Consider the following 23,807-nt stretch of genomic DNA (forward strand, 5'->3'; position numbering starts at 1 on the left):
TATTAGGAAAATAGAAAGTGTCTGAAAATTGATCTGCATTTAAAATATTGAAAAAAAAAAGATTTCAGGACTATTCTTATAGATTCAAAGAGTTCTTAAACGCTCTTATATCGAAAACATCGGTATATATTTGATTTTAGGAAAAATATACATTATGATCTCACGGTAATACAAAATGTTGAATGAGTGTTAAGACTTTGACCTTGGCTGTGCGCGCATTTGTGTATGTGTGTGGCGCTTGAAAGTGAGAACGAGACGGGCGAAATGCGAAAAGCGAAAAGCTTCAGAAATGGGATGTAAAGGGAAAGGAGCAATGGAGCAACGGAGCAATGGAGCAATGGAGAGAGGAAAAGGGGTGGGGGGTGTAAGCTTCGGTGTGTCACTGTCGTTGTTGCTGCTCTACATGTTGCTGTTGTGCATGTTGCAGCATGTTACATCAGTGATGGCACGGCTCTAGCGGAAATAAGCTATTTTCAACAGAATTGGTTGTAAAAAACACGACAAAAAGATATCCTTATCCAATCTAGTCATACAATAATTATAAACTAAAAGCTGTTTTTATAGAAACTTTAGACCATACACAAATGATTTCCGAATAAATTGTCGTAACAGCGGGAGCTCCTCAATGCAGTATTCTTTTACTTGTTTATTTTTAATTTGTTGCAATTCTATTTCATAAACTCGTACAATAAAATATAAATATTATACCAAGAAAAATTTGATCTTATCATCTTCCTTTTAGTTTTTTAAAATAATTGTTGTTAAACTAAAGTTTATTTTCATATATATGGTTGATAACACTAGTATATAATTACGTTAAGAAGTGTTTATCTTTTCATAGTTGGCTGAAAATGTTATTAAACTGAGTAAACATGTGCAATTTTGCAGCTTAAGCTCTAGAAAATTGGAATTAAATTGTTAACTAAAACTGTTTTTTTTTTTAATCAATTAAACAAAAAAACATATTTTTTTAATGTATATTGTTTAGTTTTTGTAATATGTAGTTCTATGGAATTTTTTTTGTTGTTAGTCCTATCACTTAAAATTAAAAAAAACGGGTGTAAGATTGTTAGCCAAAAATGTTTTTTTAAACCAATTAAAAAAAAAAATTTAATGTTATGTTTATACCCTTGCAGAGGGTATTATAATTTCAGTCAGAAGTTTGCAACGCAGTGAAGGAGACGTTTCCGACCCTATAATGTATATATATTCTTGATCAGCATCACTAGTAGAGTCGATCTAGCCATGTCCGTCTGTCCGTCCGTTTATATGCAAACTAGTCTCTCAGTTTTAAAGCTATCTGCATGAAACTTTCCCAAAAGTTGTCTTTCTATTGCAGGTAGTATATAAGTCGGAACGAGCCGGATCGGACGACTATAGCATATAGCTCCCATAGAAATAATAAAATATATAAAATAACTATCTAATAATTGAGCTGCAAATCATCATAGTTTCAATGTTTTTTTTTAGCACATACTCAAGTAAATCATAATTTAAATGTTTTCAAAAGTATTTAATTAATGCAATTGCTGCAAGGGTATATGAACTCCGGCTTGCCGAAGTTTGCTTTCCTTCTTGTTTTAGTTTATTTTTGTCCTTCAATCCTATTAGTTTCCTTGCTGTAGTTTCCTAGCTGTAGTTGCTCCTGTTCCTGCTGTCTGCACTGATGTTGCTGGAGGGTAAGGCTCATGTTGCTGCCGTCGATGTTGCCGTTGCCGTTGCCGTCTTCCGTTTCGGCTTCCATTTCGGTTTCAGTTTCAGTTTCCGCTTCAGTTTCACTGCGGAGTTGGTCGGGTGCACACGACGCGCTCTGCCTCTGCCTGGGAAAACCCGACGACTTGCTGCCGAGTGTGTCTGGCCCTGTTTTGTTTTTTTTGTGTGCTGAGTTCTCTTGGCTAACCAGCGTTCAGTTGGTCAGTGAGTCAGTGAGCTAGTGAATCCGATGGGCGAGCGGCAGGCGAACGTCTCTGCCCAACCACGCCCCCCTACCCCCACCGGCGGCAGCCAAATTATTTATAAAGGACAGCAACTAGTTGGGCGAATGTGAGTAGGAAAAGTGTGGAAAAGCGAAAAAAAGCGAGGAATAGCAAGGAAAATCGAGGAGCAAAACGCAGGCTGCCATAGGCGATACTTTGCTCTCTGCTGGCGTCGGCATACGAAAAACAAATACAAATCTACGAAATACATTTTACGCGCGCGTGAAGAGGAGCGGAGTTGCGGCGAAAAGCTTTGGGCAATCTCCGCAATCCCCAAACACACGCCCACGCGCATCCAGAACGCTTCTCCTGCGAAATGGTGCAAACCAGTGCAGGTAATAAAACTGATCATCTGTCTATACACCAGGGTGTCTAAGGCTTTTTCTATTTGATTTTAAGCTGCATGTTTTTCACGTAAAAAACAACCTTAACTTCTTTTAAAGCGCCATTTAGTCTTCTCTAAAAAGCTAAACAAGTAAATCACCCTTTTGTTCATCCACTCAGCCAAAGTATTCTTATAAATGCTTACTGAAAAGTACATTAAAAACCAATTTCCAAATATTACCAAAATTAAAAACACAATTTAAAGATCTTAAATAAGTAAATTTGTATTTATTTTTTATGAAAAAGTTATGTTAAACTAATTTTTGAGTGCCTTAAAATTCTCTCTTTTAATTGAGGTTTTTTTCTATTTGTTAATTATTATATTCTCGCAAACTTAACAGTCCTAAGCAAAGTAAATTTATCTTGTTACTCTAAAGTATTATCTTACATTTGTAAACTTTTTTTAAATGGCTTGATTTCACACATTTAGACATTATTAAATTGTGTATTTTCTTAAAATCCTTTATATCTAAATAAATAAAGCAGATACGTTTTTAGCACTGGAACGATTTTAAAATCATTTTTGTAATTTACAAAAGTATGTAGATGTTAAATACTTCTCGTAGGTAAATAATTTAAGCACGGGCAACGGGGCGTATGGGTAATACGCATTTAAACCCCTTGGCTGTCATTGTTATTGCTTTAACACAACGGCGCAGTTTTCATTTATTGCGAATGGTAAACAATGTCTGTGTAGCAAAGAGTACAGCTAAATTTTAATACAAATATAATGTCAAGGATTCATAATTTAAGCCATAGTTTTGTTTGTTAAAATAATACGTATGCCAAATATTTATAGATAGATGATACCGAATAGTGTTTATTATTTGTATTACTTAACATTAAAAATATAGGCAAATGATTAAACATTTAACATGTTTGCAAATAGAAATTAATATTATAAATTATTTTAAATTAATCTAAGCAAATGGTTGACATTGCAAATAAAAGATGAACTTTAAAACCATCTAGAGGGCATTAAGGTCCTTTTTCTTGAACGCTATTTCCCTGAAGAGCACACATAAAATCCCGAACAGTCTACGGTTAGAATAGAGACTCTTTAAGTAAACTTATAATCTTGTTCCCTATATTTTATATTAACACACCCCAAAATTGTTGCTGCAACTACGATACACGAACACCCTGGTGGAGGATGTGCACACGTGAGCCAGCAGTCGTCCATTCCAGCAGTCGTCCATCGCCATTCATATTTCATAATTTCGCAAGAATTTCGTGACTCCGCCTGCGCGCATCAGCTAAAGCGATGAAAGCTCCATGCAAATGTATATATGTATATTTCATTCAGGTGTGCCGAACGGTTGCACGATTTTGCCAGGTGGGTGGTGGCTGGGTTGTGCGTGGTTTTGTGGCCATCCACAGATGGAGAATTTTTGCATTTCCCGGTAATCCTAATCCCTGCCACTCAATGCAAAGCAACTGCTTTAACTAGGAAGGCACACACACACAGTCAAGGACACGGCATTAGCACGGTCGTTTTTTTGTTGTTGTCCTTTTTGCACAATTTATACGTTTGCGTTTGGGATAAGCTCCATTTTAGTGGTTGGACTACAAGAATTGCCTCAACAGCAAGTGCTCTTAGTTTGATTAAGGCAACAGGTAAACTTGCTTAATTGCTTTCTTTATTTCTTTATTTCATCATTTCAACATTTCATTTTATATTCCATGAAGTTGAACAAGTTCAGCTACTGTTTGGCCCTGACTTTTGGCCTTTTGGCCATGTTTCTTGTGTTCGCAGCATGTTAAATGATTTTGAAATAATTAGTTTAACTTTGTTTAAGTTAAGTTAGCTGTTATTTTAATAAAATTCAAGCAAGTGGCTTGTTATAAAACTTTATTTATTTTTAACTTTTGTAATTATATTACGCTTTTTACTTAGCTGCCTCAAACAGTTATTTTCTTTTTAGTTTTTAAGACATCTTCTTTTTTTAAAGATCAATCCAAAGCTATTTAATTCACATATTTATAATATGTTATTTGCAGTAAAGGCAGTGATTTACTTCTATCATTAGGTCTTTTTGCACTCTTGCCTTTTAAAATGTATTAAACTAATAGTGATTATTCAAATGTAAATCAAAGAAAATTTCTTAAAATTGTTGATAAATTTTAGAAAATTTCTTGCATCTATATTTGTTATGCTAATCCCTTGATTTTTTAAATTCTTTTTTTTTTTATATAAAATTCGTGTATGTAGCGATCGTATTCAAAGGTTTTAAAAGATAAAAATATATATTTGTTTTTTGTCTAGCTTTTTCCATGGCTGTTACTAGATTTATATGGTCGGCTGTTTAATGCCATGTGATATCGGTATCTTCTGCGCCAGACGGGCATCCTGTGGTTCTTTGCCCGGTCATTATACTCTCGGGAGTCCCTGGTTAGCAGTCCGTAAGTCCAGTGCTCCGGAGTTCTGGGAATTAAGTGCAGTGGGGGTTCCCCCAAGATACGGACTGGGCTACGACGGGCGTAAAACTTTTATGAATGAACCCCAATTGGCCGCATTGATGTGGCAGCGAAATGCGACCATTCGGAATGCCGTAGTAGTCAAGGCGTGGGCGTGTGTTTATGTTTCAGCTGCCCGGCCTTGCCACCCCCATTTCGCCCATCCATTCCGCGATATTACCGATGACGTGGACTTGGCCGCATGGCGGTGTGATGTTGTTGATGATGATGTGGCCATCATCAACTGTTCAATTATGGCATTAGCTAAATGCCAAGAGCCATGAGCTGTGGACTGTGGACTGTGAGTTTTTGACTTGGCTGACTTCTGGCTCAATGTCGCCCATTGCCGCACTTCAGAGTGAGCCACGGGGGAATCTTCATAAAAAACTTCATATTCATAAAAGCTAGAAAAATGTCTGACTCAAGTTTTACAATAAATATACTGGTTAAAATAAGCTTGTATATAAAAATAAATACTAGCTGATTTTGAGACACTTTGTGGAAGAGTTTTCCGTTTCACTTTTATAGATGAAAATCCAAGTAGTCATTTATATTCCTTTTATTAAAAAGTCTGCAATAAACGTTATTTAGGTCCCAGTGCTGAAATGTTTTTTTTTAGGTTTGTCAAAGTTTTTGCCAGACTTTCTGTTCAACTTATATATTTTTGTGGAAAATAGAAAAGATTTGCCATTTTGTTGAATATCCTTAACAAAAAAAGTTGCTTTTTTGCCTGTAATTTAGTTTCAGATTTTATGTAGCCTTTCTCTAATATTTTATTGTAAAAGAACATGTTTTAAAAAAAGTTACAATCAAGTGAAAAGTTAGGAGTGTGATAATGAGATTTTGAAAGAAATGAAAAATATGAACATTAATTTTAAGCTAGAAAGTAAGTTTTACTGTTTGCCCCAACTAAACTAACATATTTTAGATTAACTTTGCTATTGTGTGGTATTTGCTGATTTATGTTATTTCAGAGATTATTAACCATACTCAAATGAAATATTTTAAAAACAAATTACTTGTCAAAATATTTTTAAATTTCGGTAGATTATGTTTATTTAAGATTTCAATTGAGTTTAACTGGCCATCCTTTTTTCTCAAAGACTTTTGAACTTATTTCCGAAGTCCATAAGAAAAGCAAGAATGCAAGTAATTAATGGTTCCATTTGCCGTTCAACAAGTGCAAATTTAGGTGATTGACATATGGGTTTTTGAAAGTCTGTCGGCTGCCTATTGGGCTGGTCCACCCCCAAAGGACTTGCGACCGTGCACTTAACGCCCCGTTGACAGTAAAAGTAACAGAGGTCAAATGGAGAGTCCTGCATGTGTGTGTGTGTGTGTGTGTGTGAGTGCTCGTGCGTCTGTGTGGCGCACGTGTGTGCAAAAGCACTGGGCACAAAGTACTGCCAACTTCTCGGTGACTTTGGGGCAATGTTGGCACTAAAGGACATCCTAGTCCTAAGCAAAGTTTGTCCAATTACTGATACTAACAGTTGTTTATTGGTAGGGCTTGATGAAATAAATTAGTAATGGTTTTGCAGTCATTTGTCATGGCTTTATTTATATACCTTTTAAATAATAATTAACACCAATGTGTGGTTACATTGCTTTAACACCCTTTTGTGCTTAAATGTTGTTTTAGTAAATAAATCACAGAAAAGATTTAAAATTCCTTAAATTTAAAGAAGTAAAACCTTGTTCTATGAATTCATTTTATTAAATATTGAATATATAATTTATCGAAAGGAAACCTAAACAACAAACTGTAAACAAAATACCTAAAAAGCAGAGATAAGTTGTGCAGGTTATAGGTTAATACGTTTTAAAAGTTGACAAATTCATACCTTATGATATGAACCCATCTTGATTATATATATATGGAGGAAACCTAAGCAATCTGCTGTTAAATTCATAATACATCAAAACTCTTAGCAAACCGCTCTTAAATTTGCAATCCTTGAAGAGCGAATCAAGGTGAAAGTCCTTGTGTGGAGGGTACACTTGGTGCCTTAATGTTAGAATGCTACTTGTGGCACGTCCCTCTGTCTTTCATGACAAAGCCATCAAAGTGCGGGCTTACTGTCAGCGCCAGAGTCGTTATCCTGACGTGCGTGTGTCTGCATGCCCTGCGTCCTGTCAGTGCCATTAATATTAAAGCCCCTGCTAGGCTCCTTCAAAATTAAAAATCCACTGTCTGGTCATCATTAATTTCATGTCAGCCAGTACTTTTTAAGTCCCCCCTTTCAATAGCTCTTTTCGTGGCAAGACCCTCGCCAGATTCGCCAGTTGTCCCTTTTTTATTCGAATTTTCCCCGAAAGTTGGTCCTAAAAAAAAAAGGGGGCGGTGTGAGGAACAAAGAAGTATGCCAAGTTCTTCAAAGAGAAGCATTCCTGAATGCCAATCAAATGCCTTGAAAAGCAATCGCATTGCTTGTCCATTCTTTATTGGACTGATAGTTGGATGGACAGATAATGGGCATCCGATGAAAAATGTAGTTTAAAAATGCCACAGCTTATGTTGCAATCAGAAATCTGAGTATACATAGCATAATAACAAAAAGGTACACTCAAAAAAAACATACTAAAAGTTTATTTTCAATATGTATGTCTTGAAAATACACTTTTCACCTACTGTTTCATTTCTATACCGAAAGAATATTTATTTTTAAACCACATAAGTATTATTTTGATTCTTTTGTGGTATTAATTTAACACTCATCTAATTGAGAAATTTTGCATACTGTGACAATTTTGTTTTGGGTGTATGCATTATTCAAGAAATTTTTTAAAAATCAATAAAAAATCTAAACTTCCCAACGATTTCCCATTTTTATTCTTTTCATTCTTTATAGAAAAAAGGTCAGCTCATTAATTATTCATTTTTCAAAGCAATCTATTAATGCAATTTACAGCAACAGAACCTGAATAATTGCCAAAGTAATTGGTTAAAACTAATGACAAGTTGTTCTTGTGAAAGTTTTATTATTCACATGCCATATTGATGATTTAAAATTCTTTTACACTTTGAGTTGGGTATCAAAACCGTTGTTAGAGTGGCATATCTAAAAATCGATACCCACTGCGCTGCAAATGAAATATCACCGAAATTGTTGTGTACTTTTCCGGGCAGTCCGAATGATTCAACCAGTTGAAATCAAAGGCCAAAAGTCGGTTATCGTTTTTTGTGGGTTCTGCATCTATCTATCATGTGTCGACCATTTAGCAACATGACATATGACACGGTCCTCTGACCTTTGTTCTACCTGCACTTGATGCGTTCGAAATGGGGAAATGGAAAATTCTATCTTCATGGAACTCGGCCTAATTAGGCATTCCGGTATGTCCAGTGTTTGTTTGCCAGAGTTTTCCTCGCTTTCCTCGTTTTCCTGCTTGTGCGAGCACAAATTGCACAACAGCTTTTCGCCCTTTTTGCATCCCCGTTTGAGTGTCCTGCGTTCTCGTCCTGCGTAAGCTGCTTAAATGCACATTTTGCTTTGCATAGGACTTGACTGGAAAACGCCCACGGTGACGGAAAAACTGCAAGTTTTTTTTTTTCTTCGCAACGCAGCGAACAGAAGGCGAATTGGCGCAAAGTTCAGAGGTCAGTGGAGAAGGGGCGGGGTCGGGGGCTGGTGGCTGGTGGCTGTTAAGCGCGTGAATGGAAACCCAGCGCATATAATTTTAATTGCAAAGTCCAACAAATTGCATTTGCCCGCGGCGTGGGCGAGCAACTCTACCGGCGCCCCGAGAAGCCACACAACCTTACGGCAAAGAATTCCATCGTTCGCATTTTATTAAACCAAAAAAACTGAACGAATTTCTCAGTGAAGAATCCCTGGATTATCCCCTGTTTACTAGCAATTTTCACCGCGCTAAAATCTCTGTCCAAAGAAGAGTATGCACACACATTCTATGGGCTTAACTCATATCGGGATACTCTAGTAAAATTTTCGCTGAAATTAAAAGATGCTAGCAAATTGCTTAAAAGTATAATTATATAAATTAAAAGCAATTTAATAATTATTATTATATTTGCAATATTGAACTTATTGAATACAATACTATTTTAATATAATTTAATTTAATGCAATTGAATTGAATATCATGTACATGGTGCGTGGGAGAGGCTTAACTGCAGTATGTCCTTTTTTTCTGACCTTTTATTGAGCCAAACAAAATATACACGCATTTCACAGAGTTCACTTTTAATGCGTACATTAACTAACTATTTATAAAAAGAAGCAAATATATGATTATTTTAGAGTTTATGTAGTGGATTGAGCTTTTTTATGTATAAGTATTTCTTAGAATATTTTCTTTTAAATTTTAATTTCTCTTCAAGCTGTTTTATATTCTTTAGATGTAAATTAATAAGTTGTTTTTTATTGTAAAAAATATAAGTGTATATGACTTAATAAAAAATATTAATATTGTTTTTTAACAATTCAGTTTTCTTATCACAGCCAAAAATGAGCTGATTTTGTTAAGATTGATTGTGCTTCTAAGTTTTTTTTCCAAGTTTGCTATTCAGTAAATATATGTTTACCTATATTTATTTTACAATCAACAGGCAGGAGTGTATCGTTATTGATTAAGGCAATAAAGCTTTCCTTGTGAAGTTGGAATATAGGCAAAGATTAAAGAGCGTCTGAGGGCTTATACATATTATATCCCCCCGATTCCGTTCAATTAAGAGTTTCCCCCCTAAGAACTTCGATTCCCCATTCCTGGGGGAAATCGAGTCTTCGGTCTGGCTGCGGTCTACTCAAATGCGAACAGCAACACTTAATGCAGTTTGCGTGTTGGGGCCAACATATACACAATATGTACAATACATTAGACTGTAATTAATGTCGCAGTTTCTCCCCATGCCCACATACAAACCTATACATATATGTGTGCATGTTGATTTAGTTATCTGTTTATGCGGGTGTTTGTTTCTACACTTTCTGCGAGATAGCAATACCCGAAAAACACACAAAACAACCAAATGAATCGAAAGCAAAGGCAGCCACAATGCCACGCACAACAAATAAAGCAATCAACACATTTATACTGAGTTATATACTCAGAAAAAAAAGGATCATAAAATAAATAAATATATAACATTTAGGAATTAAATAAAAACATTTAATGTTCCGTTTTTAATAAAATTGCATAAGTCTAAAGTGACGTTAATAGTAATATTCTGAAATCAAAATAAAATTCATTTATTTGTGTAAGTGGATTGGAGACGGATTTGCAGGATTGCAGATTCAGGACTTTCTCTCTATGCCATTGTCTTTGCCTTTTGTCCAATTAAGTCTTTATCTTAATTCCATAAAAATAGTTGTCAGATGGATAAATACACAAGTTGTTTGGTGTATGTATCTGCACACATGTGCCTAGATTTTGATTTTAGATAAAAAAGGTTGTACAATGTAGGTACACATTCAAGCTGAAATGAATATATATGTAGATATATCCAGTAGGAAATTTTGTAGGAATGAAACCAATATGCTATTAAAAGCCATTTTAAATGTTGTGTGCTCTTGAGGGCTTTGAATTTGTTTTTATATAGCTATATATGTTCTTCTTCTTGTTTATAAATGTTTATAAAATTCAGCTAAAAATTCACTCGCTTGCATGGTTTTATCTTAGTTGTTTTGTAAAAAGTGTTTTTATATTATCTGTGTATTTCCTAAAGAAGTATTTGCAAAATAATGAATAATTGTAGCCCAAAATCACACTTTAAACCTAAAGTACAAAAACCTTTCAAAGTGCCGAACACTTCTTCAATTTAATTTAAGAAAAAACCATTTATGTAGCCATAACTCTTTGTAAGTGCCGCAAAAAAAAAAAAAACGGTTTAGGATCATAAAAACCGAAATTACACCGAAAACCCGCATTAAACCAAAGCCATGCAACATCTATAACCGTGTCCGCATCAAAATAAATATCGACGAGCAGGACGAACAAAATGCGGACCAGCGAACCGCAAAAGATTTTGGCTCGATGAAAATAGAAACGTTTTATTTAAAAAATGCTGCTGGCTGGGAATAGCCAATCACACGGTCGCCCCGATTTCCCACATTTTCCGCTTTTCCCCTTAATTAAGATTTGGCCTTGGGTGTGTGTGTGTGTATGTGTGTGTGTGTGTATGGCCCAAAATGGTTATTGAGCCTGTTTAAGCCATCAATTGCCATTTGGTGGGCCAAATGAATTTACGATTGCAGGAAGAGGGCTCTCTTGCAGGACGAAGGACCTGCCATTTGCCCCCCCCCCCTTTGCTCACAATGTTGCCTGAAGTTGGCAGAAACTGAAATTGATTTTCACTGCCACAAATTCTCGCTCTTGATTGTTCTGTGGATAATTGATAAAGTTTCTTGAGGAGCTGCAGGATTCTGTTGCTCAGGAGTTTCCCTATTTTATTTGCCTTTGGCTTTCTTTTGCCCAATTGATTGATTGCCCATACGCCAAGTGGGCACTCGAAAGTGTAGCAATTTGAAGTAATTAATACTGCTAGCTGATTTTTAAGGGTCCCTTTTAATTTAAAAATATAATAATGATTTATTGTCAATTCATTAAAATTGCAACATGTTAGCCATGTTTTAAGCTGGATAAAATTTCTGGGTGATCCATTAAAGTATTAACAAATTGTAAGCCATGTTTTAAGGCAAATATTAAGTTAAATGAAAGCAATATTTATTTCCAGTTGATTCATCGATAATAACAAAGCGTTAAATTTTTTTTTAAAGTAAATATATGGTTAAATGAAAGCATTACGGATATATTTTCCAGGTAATTCATTGAAGTATTAACAAATTGTGAGCCAAGTATATGGTTAAATGAAAGCGGTAGTTAATGTACAAATTTTACTTTCGCCATGAGCTTTAAGGATTGCTTTTATGGCTTGCTTTCACCTCTCGTTGTGTGTGTGTGTGTGTGTTGACCTACAGCATCTCTCGGCGGAATAGTCGCTGGCCAAGCTCATCAAGGTCATGGTGGAGGTGAACCTACCCCCCTTTCCCCCTCGGGTCACGCCCCTCCCCCTTTCCATCACTTTGGTATTGATGATGCTGCTCCGACCGGTCGCTGAATTCCCAATGGGTTTCCAACTTGCTCCGTGGCCAATGTCAATATCGATAGAGCCGAAGAGCACTACAAAAAAAAAAAATAAAATGTCTCACAAATATTAATTTCGAACAGTGCGTTTTTGAAGTGAACACTTAAGAAATTATTAATACAAATTCGAAAATTCAATGTATGAGTAAGTTTTATATTTCCCATTCAGGCACTTTGTTTATATACATGCTCTGTGCAATTATCTGAGTATTATGTATAATTACTTTCGTTTGGCCTCGTCAACGGAGGCCAGGCAAACAAAAAACAAAATAAACAAATCAGCAAAAAGCAAATAGCAAATAGCAAATGGCAAATAGCAAATGGCAAATAGCAAATGGCAAATGGGAAATGGCGGGAGTGATAAACTTTCCCCCAGCATATTTGCATTTCCCGGCTGATGAGGGGGCGAATGGAGTTATTCAAAACTTATTTGCCAAGGACCCCCGTGCTGTGCGACCATTTAAATGCTAATTACTTGCAAAGAATGGAAAGCAGATGGAAAACTAACAACAAGTGTCGAATGCAAAATTCAAATTGTGCAACAAAGGGCAGCAATTAAAATGGGGCCACCCACAACCACCCACTGTCACCCACTGCCACCCACTGGCATCCCCCTCCAAGGACACAGAATGGCGACAACGCGGTCGGCGTTCCAGACAGCCAGCACTTTGTTGTCGCCACATTAAAGGCCCCAACCCCTTGGTCACATCGAGTCCAAGTCCAAGTCCACCCATACACATCGTCATCCACATCCACACTCACATCCATCGTCAGAATAATGAACCCAGCTCAGCGGGCGGCGGACCATTAAATTGCCAGTGGGAAGTGCATCCGGGAAACCCCAAACCAACATCCATTCCACAATCGATTTAATAGGAAATTGATGTAGCTTTTTTACGATCCCTAATAAGGATATTCGAAATGTATTAAATATTTCATTACCTCCTTTGTTGACGAAATTGATTTTCCCTTATATACAACAAATATGTAACATGTATATTTTAAAATCCCTTCGATATGTGTTACGTACTATTGAATTATTTTGTTCTTTTATACAACAAATAGTTAAAACATATATATAATATATATTTTTTTGTTTTGTATTTTTTTAATGAAATCGATTTTTCTTCATACAACAAATATGTTTTCTTTTTTGCAAAACTTTATTCTGATTTATTTATTAAGCTGACTTTAGTTCTACATATCTGCTATTTTTTATTAATAACCAACAAGAAAGCTTTTATTACTATTACATTTTCATATTATTTATTTATTTATTTATTTATTGTTCGCCAACGTATATTTAAAAAAATCCTGTTCTTGCTAATTTATTGTCGTTTCAAAAAAAAATGTGCCTGTATTAAATGCTTTTAAATCAAATTATATTAATAATTATTAGCAAGAAATATACAATTTATAATGAAATGGTAATGTGTGATGTGATATATTTTAAATTATTTGGACGAAATAATATTGAAAGCATATGCCAGTTCAACCCTTTAATAACAACCTTTAGAATCTCTTATTAAATAGATTCCACCTCGGGATCATAAATTCCGTTTATTTATGGTCTTGCATTGGCTAGTTTTATTACCTCTCCATCGATTTGCCATTGGATCTGCATATATTTCCATTTCGAACCGAGTCCCTCAACCATCATTCATCATCCGTCATCTCGATGGATCTGTGAGTGTATCCGTATCTCTACTTGTATCTGGCCAACTGGCAAACTGGCCAACTTGCCAACCCACGGATACGCCTAGCTGTCGCTCCAAATGGAAAACAATTAATGAAAATGAAATTATACGTGGCCGGAGGCCATCGTGAGTTTTGAGTGCAAATGCCATTAGCATTTTGGATTGGGGGGGGGATAGTGTTTGCGGGGCGGCAAACAACACATGTTGGACATATTGAGTTTCAGACGGCAGGACTTCAGTATACAGGACATACGGAACGTACAGGATATGGCGCAGAGGGAACAATGTTTACTGGGCGTCGTCGCTGTGATTTCGTTTTAACACCCGGCGGGGTTTACTTTTCATGCGAATTGTAATGGCAGTGGTTTGTCAAACAGCACTTTTAATATATTCATTAAATTACTAACATTACTCGTGGCGTTCGAAAACAAATATAAAATAATATTCAAATTAATTTTCAACTGAATTCCCATACATGAACAAGTGTTCAGACTAAATCGCAATACATTTATTTACCATCAGTCACCGATGACCTTTATAAATATAGATAAGATTAGTTTTATCATTGCGATTTTATGTCTATTCACGTTGTTATGATAAAAATGATTAATTTTTTGCGACACATTTTAGACATGGATTAATTACTTAACATTTAATTTCGAAAATTACTTTATAAAAAATGTTCATTTTGGCCAAGTCGTTTTGTTCAAATATTTTGTTATTTAAAAACAATATTATAACCAATATAATATATATATATTTAAAGATATTAATAAAAAGAAGTGAGATATAACGAATGACTCTTTTTAAAAGATATTACTAACACTTTTTTGACATGTCTTAAGTGCTCAACATTTGATTTTGGAAATGGCTTCGAGAGTATTTATATCAGTTATGTAGCTTTTTCAAACATGAATGAAATCTAATAATGCATTGGAATAAGAAATATGAAATGCTAAGAAATATATTAACTTACTCACAGCTAATATATTCCTAAACATTGCTTAATGAACTGATTTTTAAAAGAAATTGCAGGATTGTTGCTGATTTCTAAGCCAAAAAATAATTGAAAGTTTAGTTTTAACAAGTGTGTCTTAAAAATACACTACTGACAGTATTATAAAGTTTTAAGTATTGATAAGTAAAATTAAGAGTTAAAAATTGTAGTCTAAGGCCTTTATTTAAACCACATAAGTTTCATTTTGATATTTTCTTGGTATTAATATAATACTCATCTTATTGAGAAATTAAATTCATGTATCAATAGTTTTTTTTGGGTGTATAATAATACTATTCATATTTTGTACAGATGGCTCCGATTACAAGGAGCGGCTGATAGCCAGCGTGAAGAAGGAGGTCAAGCAGCTGATGGAGGAGGCGGTGACCAAGAAGTTCGTCCACGAGGAGAGCAGCTCGGTGACCTCGCTGTGCGGCGCCGTGGAGGCCTGTCTGAGTCAGGGACTTCGCCGGCGGGCCTTGGGATTGTTCAAGACCTCCTCGACGACGGCGCTGCTGCACAAGATCGCCAAGAGTTGCCCGGAGGCGGAGCACATCAGCAAGCTGGTGCAGGAGATCGAGGCCAGTGATCCCAGCAAGCGGTCCTCCAGCAGCAGCGACAGCTTCCAGCGGCCGCCGATGCTCAAGAAGAGCAGCAGCAACTCGATGTCCGCCGGCACCAGTGTGGCGGCCACCTCGTCCTCCGCCTCCGCCTCCATCAGCGTCAGTGCCAGCAACTCCAGCATGTCCCTGGCCAGCATGAAGTGAGTTGGTTTTTTCCACATACAGTTTTTTTTTTTCTTATATTTAAATATTTAATTTTTGAAATTTTTAAATTGTAAATTTAAACTTGTTTTTTTTTATTATACAAATTAATTGTTACAGTTTCTCATTTGTAGATTTTATTATAAAACTTTAAATATAATAAATTTTAATTAATATTCCATGAATTATTGTATTTAATTCTGAAATTAAGTTTTTTGATTCTTTATTAACACATATGAACTGCAATTTTTTCAAAAAAAACTTATTTTTAATCATTTCAAAATATAACAAAAAATAGGGATTTACTTTTTCATATATTTTTTTGTGGGATATAAATAAGACATTATATTCTTGTGGCAGCTGTATTTATTATTAATAATATAATAATATTTTTAGCACTAGGACTGCCAGTTAAATAAATAAATGTTAAAGACTAAAAATGTTAAATGCATTTCAAAAATCAACCTAAAATATATTTAGTTCTATGCAATTCAATTAAAATTGATTAATTATTTTGTTTTAATGGTATGTTTACTTGTACTCCTTAGATATTTGTGGATTCGGTTGGCTCTCTACGAGAAGCGACTCACCAAAATCATTGAGTATCTGGTGAGCAATGCCAGCAGCTTCTACGACCGCGACTCGCTGGTGGCCGATTCGGATTATGGATCCATCCTGAGCTCCCTGCTGGTGGGTCCTTGTGCCCTGGAGTTCACAAGGGCCAAGACAGCCGATCACTATTGGACCGATCCGCATGCAGATGAACTTGTGAGTGGGAGTTCTTATTTAACTGTTCATACTAAAACCCCAGTTTACAACATTTAAAATATTTTTAATTTAATTTAATATGATATTTAGCAAAATATATTTAAGAATAGAATAAACTAAGGGACGATTTCTCAATGTAAACAAACTAAAACAAGAGTCGGTTTTACTATCAAAAAAACTGTTCAAGACTTTTAATGTCTTTCCACATTAAAAAGATCATCAAATATTCAATAGAGCTGAAAAATAGCCTTTTTTCACAAATTTGATGCAAAAAGCCATGATTGTAACTCCACTTTTCGAAAAATCTTGAGATACTGGGAAATCGGGCACAATAATATAAAATATTTTGGGCATTATTTGTGTATTAATTCTTTGAAAATAATTTTATTAAATTTCCTGAAAATAAATCGGCAAATGATATGAATTATTTTGAGATTAAATGAGATTTACATTTTGTATTTATTTCTGAAAAACAGATGCATTGATTGATTGTTTATTTGTGTGTTTCGAAAAGTTGGAATTTATGTTAATTGTCTCTAGATATAAATTATTTTGGTGTTAAATGTGTATTAAGTTTTTGAATTTTGTATCCTTAAAAACAGGTGCAACGCCATCGGATAAGCTCGTGCCGTCGCTCCTCGTCGACCTGCTCCCGTCCGGCGATCATCAACTTCAAGCGGAGCCTGAACACCAGCTCTGACGAGGCGAGCAGTGGGTCCTTCAAGTCGATAGCCTCGGCCAGCGTGGCCAAGGATTATGTGGAGTCGCTGCACCAGAACGCCAAGGCCACTCTGCTCTACGGGAAGAACAATGTGCAGGTGCTGCCCAAGGATGTGGCCGAGCCGATGCCCGGCTATCTCAGTCTGCACCAGCACATCCAGACGTTGACCATTAAGTGGACACCGAATCAGCTGATGAACGGCTACAACGAGACGGAGGAGGCGGAGGACATCGATAAGGACGCCTTCTGGGCGTACGCGCTGAACATCAACGTGGACGAGATCGTCTATGTGCATTGCCACCAGAGTCGCGGCGAGGACAGCGGCGGCACCGTCATCCTGGTGGGCCAGGACGGCGTCCAGCGGCCGCCGATCCACTTTCCCGAGGGCGGGCACATGCAGCAGTTTCTCAGCTGCCTGGAAACGGGTCTCCTGCCGCACGGCCAACTGGATCCGCCACTGTGGTCGCAGCGAGGCATCGGCAAGATGTTCCTCTGGCCCCGCAGCATGCGACGCCGCATCCTGCCGTCGGTCATGGAGTCCGTGGACGAGACGCCCATCGACTACGTCTTCCGCATCGTCAGCAAAAGCCGCCACGAGGAGTTCGGTGAGTGTGCGAAATGGACACTGAAAATCATTAAGCGGAAATAATATTTATTTCTAATTAACGTTCATTCAAAAATTATGCACTTGTAGCAGCCACAGAATCAATTGACCTAAACCAATTGGTTTTTATTTCAATAACTTTTTTTTTTTTTAATTTTTGACTTGTAATCTTTAATACTTCATGTACATTATAAAAAGAAATGACTTAACAAGTTTCTTAAATCAAAATCAGTAAATAATGCATTAGAGTAATTCAGTTAATTAATTAATTAGATCGTTGCTTTATATTATTAATACGCTGCATTTAGGAAATTCAAAAAATTAAGTTCCTATCGATGAATATAATAATTAAAATTATTTAGTTCTTCAAAAAATACTAATAAATAGGCTGTTTTTTAGTATTATTATTTTTTAAATATCTTTCAATACAGACGATTTTTGCTAATTTGGATTGGGAAAACAAATGTTTTTGAAATTCTTACAAAAACGAGACAAGTAAAAGTTAAGAATAAATTGTTTTTCTGTGTCTTATTGCTATATAATGTTATTATTAATTGTTTGAGTTCCAAAAAAATCGCGATATTAAGATTTTGAAAGAAACAATTATCATTACATTGTTATCAGTAAGTTTACTATTCTACAATGATTAAAAACCAATAACTATATAAAATGCCGCCCTTTGCAACTAAGTTCTTAAAAAATTTGCGATTTTGTGGCAAACTATTTCAATGAAATCATTGTCAGTACATTTAAGACAAAATAAGATTGCTTTAACAGTCATATCCTTAAAATTGTATTAACCTATTTAAGACATGAGTATTTGTTTAACCTTGTCAAATTGTGATTCCCCCTTGCAGCTGCCACCCACTCGATCCTGGACTTTGTGCGGAGCACTCCGCGGCGGGCGCAGCTGAGCAGCTGCTCCACAACGGGCAGCAGCGACTGCTCCAACAAGAGCCTCTCCATCGACCAGTTCCCGCTGGAGTCGCCGCTGCTCCTCCACCAGCAGCAGCAGCAGCAGCAGCAGCTGCTCCAGGCGCAGAGCACCAGCATCGAGATGGTCTGCTCCACGATGCGCAGGCAGATCATCTCGAGGGCCTTCTACGGCTGGCTGGCCTACTGCCGCCACCTCTCCACGGTGCGCACCCACTTGTCCGGCCTGGTCCACGGCCGAATTACGCCGGAAAGTGAGTTGACAATACCCAACAATGCCTTATATTAATCATAATTAAATTTATACTCATTTTTTATTTTTTTTTAACCTTAAAACAGCTCTGCCTATATTTATAATATTTTAATTTGTTTTTTTGAGACCTTGAGTCGGTCAAAACCTATCACTACATATTAAATAATCAAGTCACTAAAAATAACAAATATATTATTTTTAGCTATAAAATATTTTGTACATATTTATAATAGTTTCAAAATGTGACCATATAAATTATGTTTAAATTCTTCCATTTTGATTTACTAATAATGATAGCTCATTACAGTGGTTATATTGAAAATTAAAATATTTTGTAGGTAATTGCCGTAAAATGAGAATTATTACAAATTTTAAAGCTAATCTATGTAATCTATTTTTTATATTGACAACATCTTTTCTTTCAAATAATTTATTGTTTTTATTTTAGGGTTTCATTTCTAAGCTTAAATTGATTCCAAAATGTGGACACTCTTTAATGTATATTTTAAATTAAATGTTTTTAATGTTAAAGGAACAACATTTACTTAACACATTTTCGTAAGTCGTAAGTTAACTAAAGAAGATGGTTTCGATTTTTTTGTTTAATTAAAATTTATTTTAGAAACCGTAGGAAATACATTTATTTTAAGTATTAAGTAAATTGTACATTTGTTTAGTTGTTCAACTGAGGCTCAATTTCCCCATTTTCTCTTTCAGTGAAAGCCGATGAGGAGGGTCTGACCAAGGAGCGCTGGCAGCTCCTGAATGTGGATGGAGTCCTGGAGAATGCGACGGAGTTCTACCGCCTGGTCTACTTCGGTGGCGTGCAGCCGGAGCTGCGGCAGGAGGTGTGGCCCTATCTGCTGGGCCACTACGCCTTCGGCTCCACCGCGGAGGATCGCCGGAAGCAGGACGAGACGTGCAAGCACTACTACGAGACGACGATGAGCGAGTGGCTGGCGGTGGACGCCATTGTGCAGCAGCGGGAAAAGGAGAAGACCGCCCGGGCGGTGGCCAAATTGAGTTCCGGCAGCAATTCCGGCAACGAACGGACCGTGAGGGCAGCCGATCTCGAGGCGGGCGGCGAACTGGAGAACGAGGTGTTCGAGGACATCTCCGACATATCCGATCCCGGTGATCTGGAGTTCGATGAGCAGCAACAGCAGCAGCTGCAGCAGCAGCAACAGCAGGTGGAGTGCCAATCGAGTGGCAATCACCTGATTGTCAAGCCCATTCCCAGGGCAATGAAGACCAGCACGGATTCGGGGCATGTCGACGAAGGCGATAACTTCAATGAGCTGGACGAGCAGGAGGAGGAGGAGGAGGATGAGGAGTTGGTGGGTGGCAAGCCCAAGGAGCAGCAGGAGGATCAGCTAAATCCGGAGCCGACCAGCTCGACCTCCACAGCCTCCTCGTACGAGACAGTGGGTCCGGGCGGCACCCGCGACACCCGCAGCGTCCTCAGCCCAGAGTATCTGAGTGCCGACGATCTGCAGCTGCCGGAGGATGAGGATGCAGTGAAGCAGCCACCGCCACCGCCGCCGCTGGCACAGCAACAAACGGCGGCTGTCATCATCACCAAGGCATCCGTGGACATAACCCACTGGGAGCGGAGTCCCAAGGCCGGAGAGGGCGACCAAATGTCACCCGTGGAGGAGCAGGCTGGCGAATCCGGCGGTGCAGCTGGCGTTAATCTGGACGCCCTGCAGCAGCCCAAGTCCGCCTGCGCCTCGCCAGCCAGTTCCAATGGTGGGGTCTATAGTGTAAGTAGTTCGCCAGCAATTTGATGACATTTTCTCTACCTCATTTAAGACAAGATTCATTAAAATCTTGCTAGTTTCCACTTAAAAGATGTTCAATTGGGCGTATACGTAACGTGATTGTTTTCGAACATTACTTTAATTATTCTTATCATTTTATCGTTTGAATAGTTAAATTTACTTAAAGACATTTTAACAAGAATTATTTACAAAAAAATAGTCGGAGCTTGCACTCCAAAAGGTTTTCACCTAGGCGTATACGTAATGTGTTTGTTTTGAAACACTTTTAGATATACTTTAATTATTTTTCAGGCGATCATTTAAATTTTTTAATAATGATTAGTTGAAATATAAATTAGAATTTCCTCTCAAAAGGGTTGTTTAATTGGGTGTTTGCGTAATATAATTGTTTTGAATTATTTTTGGAAATGATATAATTAACTATTTCAATATTTTGTACAAATTGCATTACTCATTCATTTGAATATTAAAGTCATTTGAAATAACAATCAAAATATGCGCTTATATGGGTGTATAAATAATTTAATATGATTGTTTTAAATTAATTATAAGAAATACTTTATAAACCACTTACAATCCGTCTTTTGATTTAATTTATTAAAGTAATTCAACAATAGTTGAATTAAGCGTATACTTAATATTTACCTTTAATGTACTTTAAGACATTTAAACCATCATTTCTTAGTTCACTTTAATTGTCGTTGTAATATCCTCATTACAAACCCCCCTCTTGCAGAGCGAACTGCTGGAACAGTTCGGCCTGAATCTGCACCGGATCGAGAAGGATGTGCAGCGGTGCGACAGGAACTACTGGTACTTCGCCAACGAGAACCTGGACAAGCTGCGCAACGTGATCTCCACGTACGTGTGGGAGCACCTGGACGTGGGCTACATGCAGGGCATGTGCGACCTGGTGGCTCCGCTCCTGGTCATCTTCGACGACGAGTCGCTCAGCTACAGCTGCTTCTGCAAGCTCATGGAGCGCATGATCGAGAACTTCCCCAGCGGCGGGGCCATGGACATGCACTTTGCGAACATGCGGTGGGTATACCATACTATACATCATAACCTATATAGCTATAAACGAAATTCGGTTGAACTAATCGCTGGTGCCATACAGATCCCTCATCCAGATCCTCGACTCGGAGATGTACGACCTGATGGACTCGAATGGCGACTACACGCACTTCTACTTCTGCTACCGCTGGTTCCTGCTCGACTTCAAGAGGGAGCTCGTCTACGACGACGTCTTCGCCACCTGGGAGGTGATCTGGGCGGCCAAGCACATCGCCTCCGGCCACTTCGTCCTCTTTTTGGCCCTGGCCCTGCTGGAGACCTACCGCGACATCATCCTGTCCAACAGCATGGACTTCACCGATGTCATCAAGTTCTTCAATGGTGAGTAAATGATTAAACTTCTCTTTCATATTTAATATATAATATAATATACTTTTCAGAAATGGCCGAACGTCACAATGCCCAGTCGGTGCTGCAGTTGGCCCGGAGTCTGGTCCTCCAGCTGCAGATGATCATCGAGAACAAGTAGTGGAATGGCCGTATAGAGCACCATTGTAGATCGTAGTTCAGTCGAAATTTCGTTTGCCAAATATTAACCAAAGAAGCCCAATAAGATAGCAAATGCGAAAATGCGAAAATGCTAAAGATTAACAAACCAACAATAGTATGTGTCGATCGATGTCGTCGCTATGAAGTATCTAACCTAGATTTGTATGAAGCCCAAACCAAACACTAACTGAACCTGTAACCTTTAATCCTAATATTGGTAACTGTATTTTAATGTCTACGTAAGTTCTTCCTAAACTCTTCGCGCATATCCCCAGAAATAAAGGAAACCAGAAAACAGGGGCAGCTAATGCAAATGCAAAAGACTCTGAACAAAAGAATGACATCATATATTATATATGAAATCCGTATACAACTGTATAGACATCTGTTATTCACACTTTGCACTCGAACGATTTGTTTTCAGTGTGCTTTATATACAAAGAACACATATTATATATTATATAAAGAGAATCGGGAGAGGGCAACGTAATTAGCACGTTATATCAAAATGCAAATCAAATTATCAATATATATATATATACACGAAATGTGCGTTTTTTCAGTTATTTCAAATCAATTATGATTATTTATTTTAAGTAAGTTTAAAAAATTAAAGATCTTTGATCTGGGACAACTGTATTAGTAAATCGCACGTTAAAAATATTAATAAGTACAGTAAAGTACACACAACAAATAGCTAATCGAGAGAATATTTAACAATAAGTTCCGGTCCAAAGAAAAACACAACTTCCAACTAAACCAAACCAAAGGCAACTAAACTCTGTACCAGCGATAAATATCCAATTGTGTGTAACAATCAAGTCAACAATAAGTCGAGTACCCTTAAATAACCATATACACGGCATATATGGTCGGATCTTGTGTGTCTATTATCTATATAAGCTGCCAAGCCAAACCGAGTTCCATTTTCATTTAATTGTATTTTATTTTTATATACATATATTTACAAAGCAAAGTCATTGCATACGTACGTATATCTATTTTCCCCACTGTGTGATCTCTCTCTCTACACCGAGTATAAATGTTGTGGATTACTATATCTTTATACCTTAATTATACTCTTTGTAAATGTACCTTTCCCCGGACAAACAAGAGGTAGACGATACCTCGGCTCCACTTTATCTCAATTACAAATACAACAACAACAACAAAAAAAAAAATATATATACACCCCCACACAATATGAATATATATATATATATATATATATATAGTATAAATGTATACAAGTACAAAGCAAATGATGTCGGTATGTTCGAAATGGAATCAATAAATAACACATATACGATATACTCTATACCTAATCAAAACTAAAGTTCTTTTGGCGGATGGGTAAAGATATCTTCGATGGTACGATAAATCCCGATCCATCAGCTGATCGCTACGCAAAACCAGTTGCCATTGAATTTGTGGTAAACAATATTTTCTTATCTGGCGATAAGACGGAACTTCCTCTAAGTTTCTATTCCTGGCCACTCGATGTTGCCAATGGCCCACAACTGGATTGATTATTTGGCAGATTGTCAAGGGGATGAATGAAACGTAGTTACACTCAACAAAAAAAAATATAAATAACAATGCAAAATAGTTAAAAGGTATGTCTGTTGAAAATCGAAATCCAAATGACCAAGTTATGGGTCTTATTAGCTTATGATAACTATTTCAAGACATCGCAAATTTGGAAATAGCTGTCATAAAAATGGGTTTAGGAATTCAACATTATTTAATAACATATTGTATTACAGAATATTGGGGGCTTTAGATCGAATACTTTGGGAATT

The 23,807-nt window shown here is 37.0% G+C and overlaps 1 protein-coding gene and 1 long non-coding RNA gene across 3 annotated transcripts; one reads left to right on the top strand and one right to left on the bottom strand.

Annotated features, from left to right (window-relative positions):
• Nucleotides 1–1,631: 1,631 nt before the first annotated feature.
• LOC128264588 (small G protein signaling modulator 1) lies at nt 1,632–22,022 on the top strand. 2 transcript variants are annotated; one of them, XM_053000148.1, is made up of 9 exons: nt 1,644–2,311; nt 14,928–15,378; nt 15,928–16,147; nt 16,750–17,473; nt 18,330–18,659; nt 19,376–20,421; nt 21,176–21,480; nt 21,560–21,837; nt 21,897–22,022. In XM_053000148.1, the coding sequence occupies exons 1-9, from the start codon at nt 2,293–2,295 to the stop codon at nt 21,983–21,985; spliced, it is 3,462 nt and encodes a 1,153-aa protein (XP_052856108.1). In that variant the 5' UTR covers nt 1,644–2,292; the 3' UTR covers nt 21,986–22,022. The 2 variants fall into 2 exon arrangements, with proteins under 2 accessions (XP_052856109.1, XP_052856108.1); XM_053000149.1 differs by lacking the exons at nt 21,176–21,480; nt 21,560–21,837; nt 21,897–22,022 and having other exon boundaries at nt 1,632–2,311; nt 18,330–18,663; nt 19,382–19,522.
• On the bottom strand, nt 21,695–22,296 carry LOC128264589 (uncharacterized). The gene is made up of 3 exons (XR_008268751.1): nt 22,160–22,296; nt 21,890–22,096; nt 21,695–21,829 (listed from the first exon to the last, which is right to left on the bottom strand). It is a non-coding gene; the product is annotated as an uncharacterized LOC128264589 (long non-coding RNA).
• Between the last annotated feature and the right edge of the window lie 1,511 nt (nt 22,297–23,807).

This window comes from Drosophila gunungcola, unplaced genomic scaffold (assembly GCF_025200985.1).
Source record: "Drosophila gunungcola strain Sukarami unplaced genomic scaffold, Dgunungcola_SK_2 000074F, whole genome shotgun sequence".
In the NCBI taxonomy this organism is placed as follows: Eukaryota; Metazoa; Arthropoda; class Insecta; order Diptera; family Drosophilidae; genus Drosophila; species Drosophila gunungcola.

What these genes read in the sequence shown, in the direction of transcription:
- LOC128264588 (XM_053000148.1), top strand. An exon ending in ATGTCCCTGGCCAGCATGAA is followed by an intron (nt 15,379 to 15,927) that starts GTGAGTTGGTTT and finishes TGTACTCCTTAG; the next exon opens with ATATTTGTGGATTCGGTTGG. An exon ending in TGTCATCAAGTTCTTCAATG is followed by an intron (nt 21,838 to 21,896) that starts GTGAGTAAATGA and finishes TATACTTTTCAG; the next exon opens with AAATGGCCGAACGTCACAAT.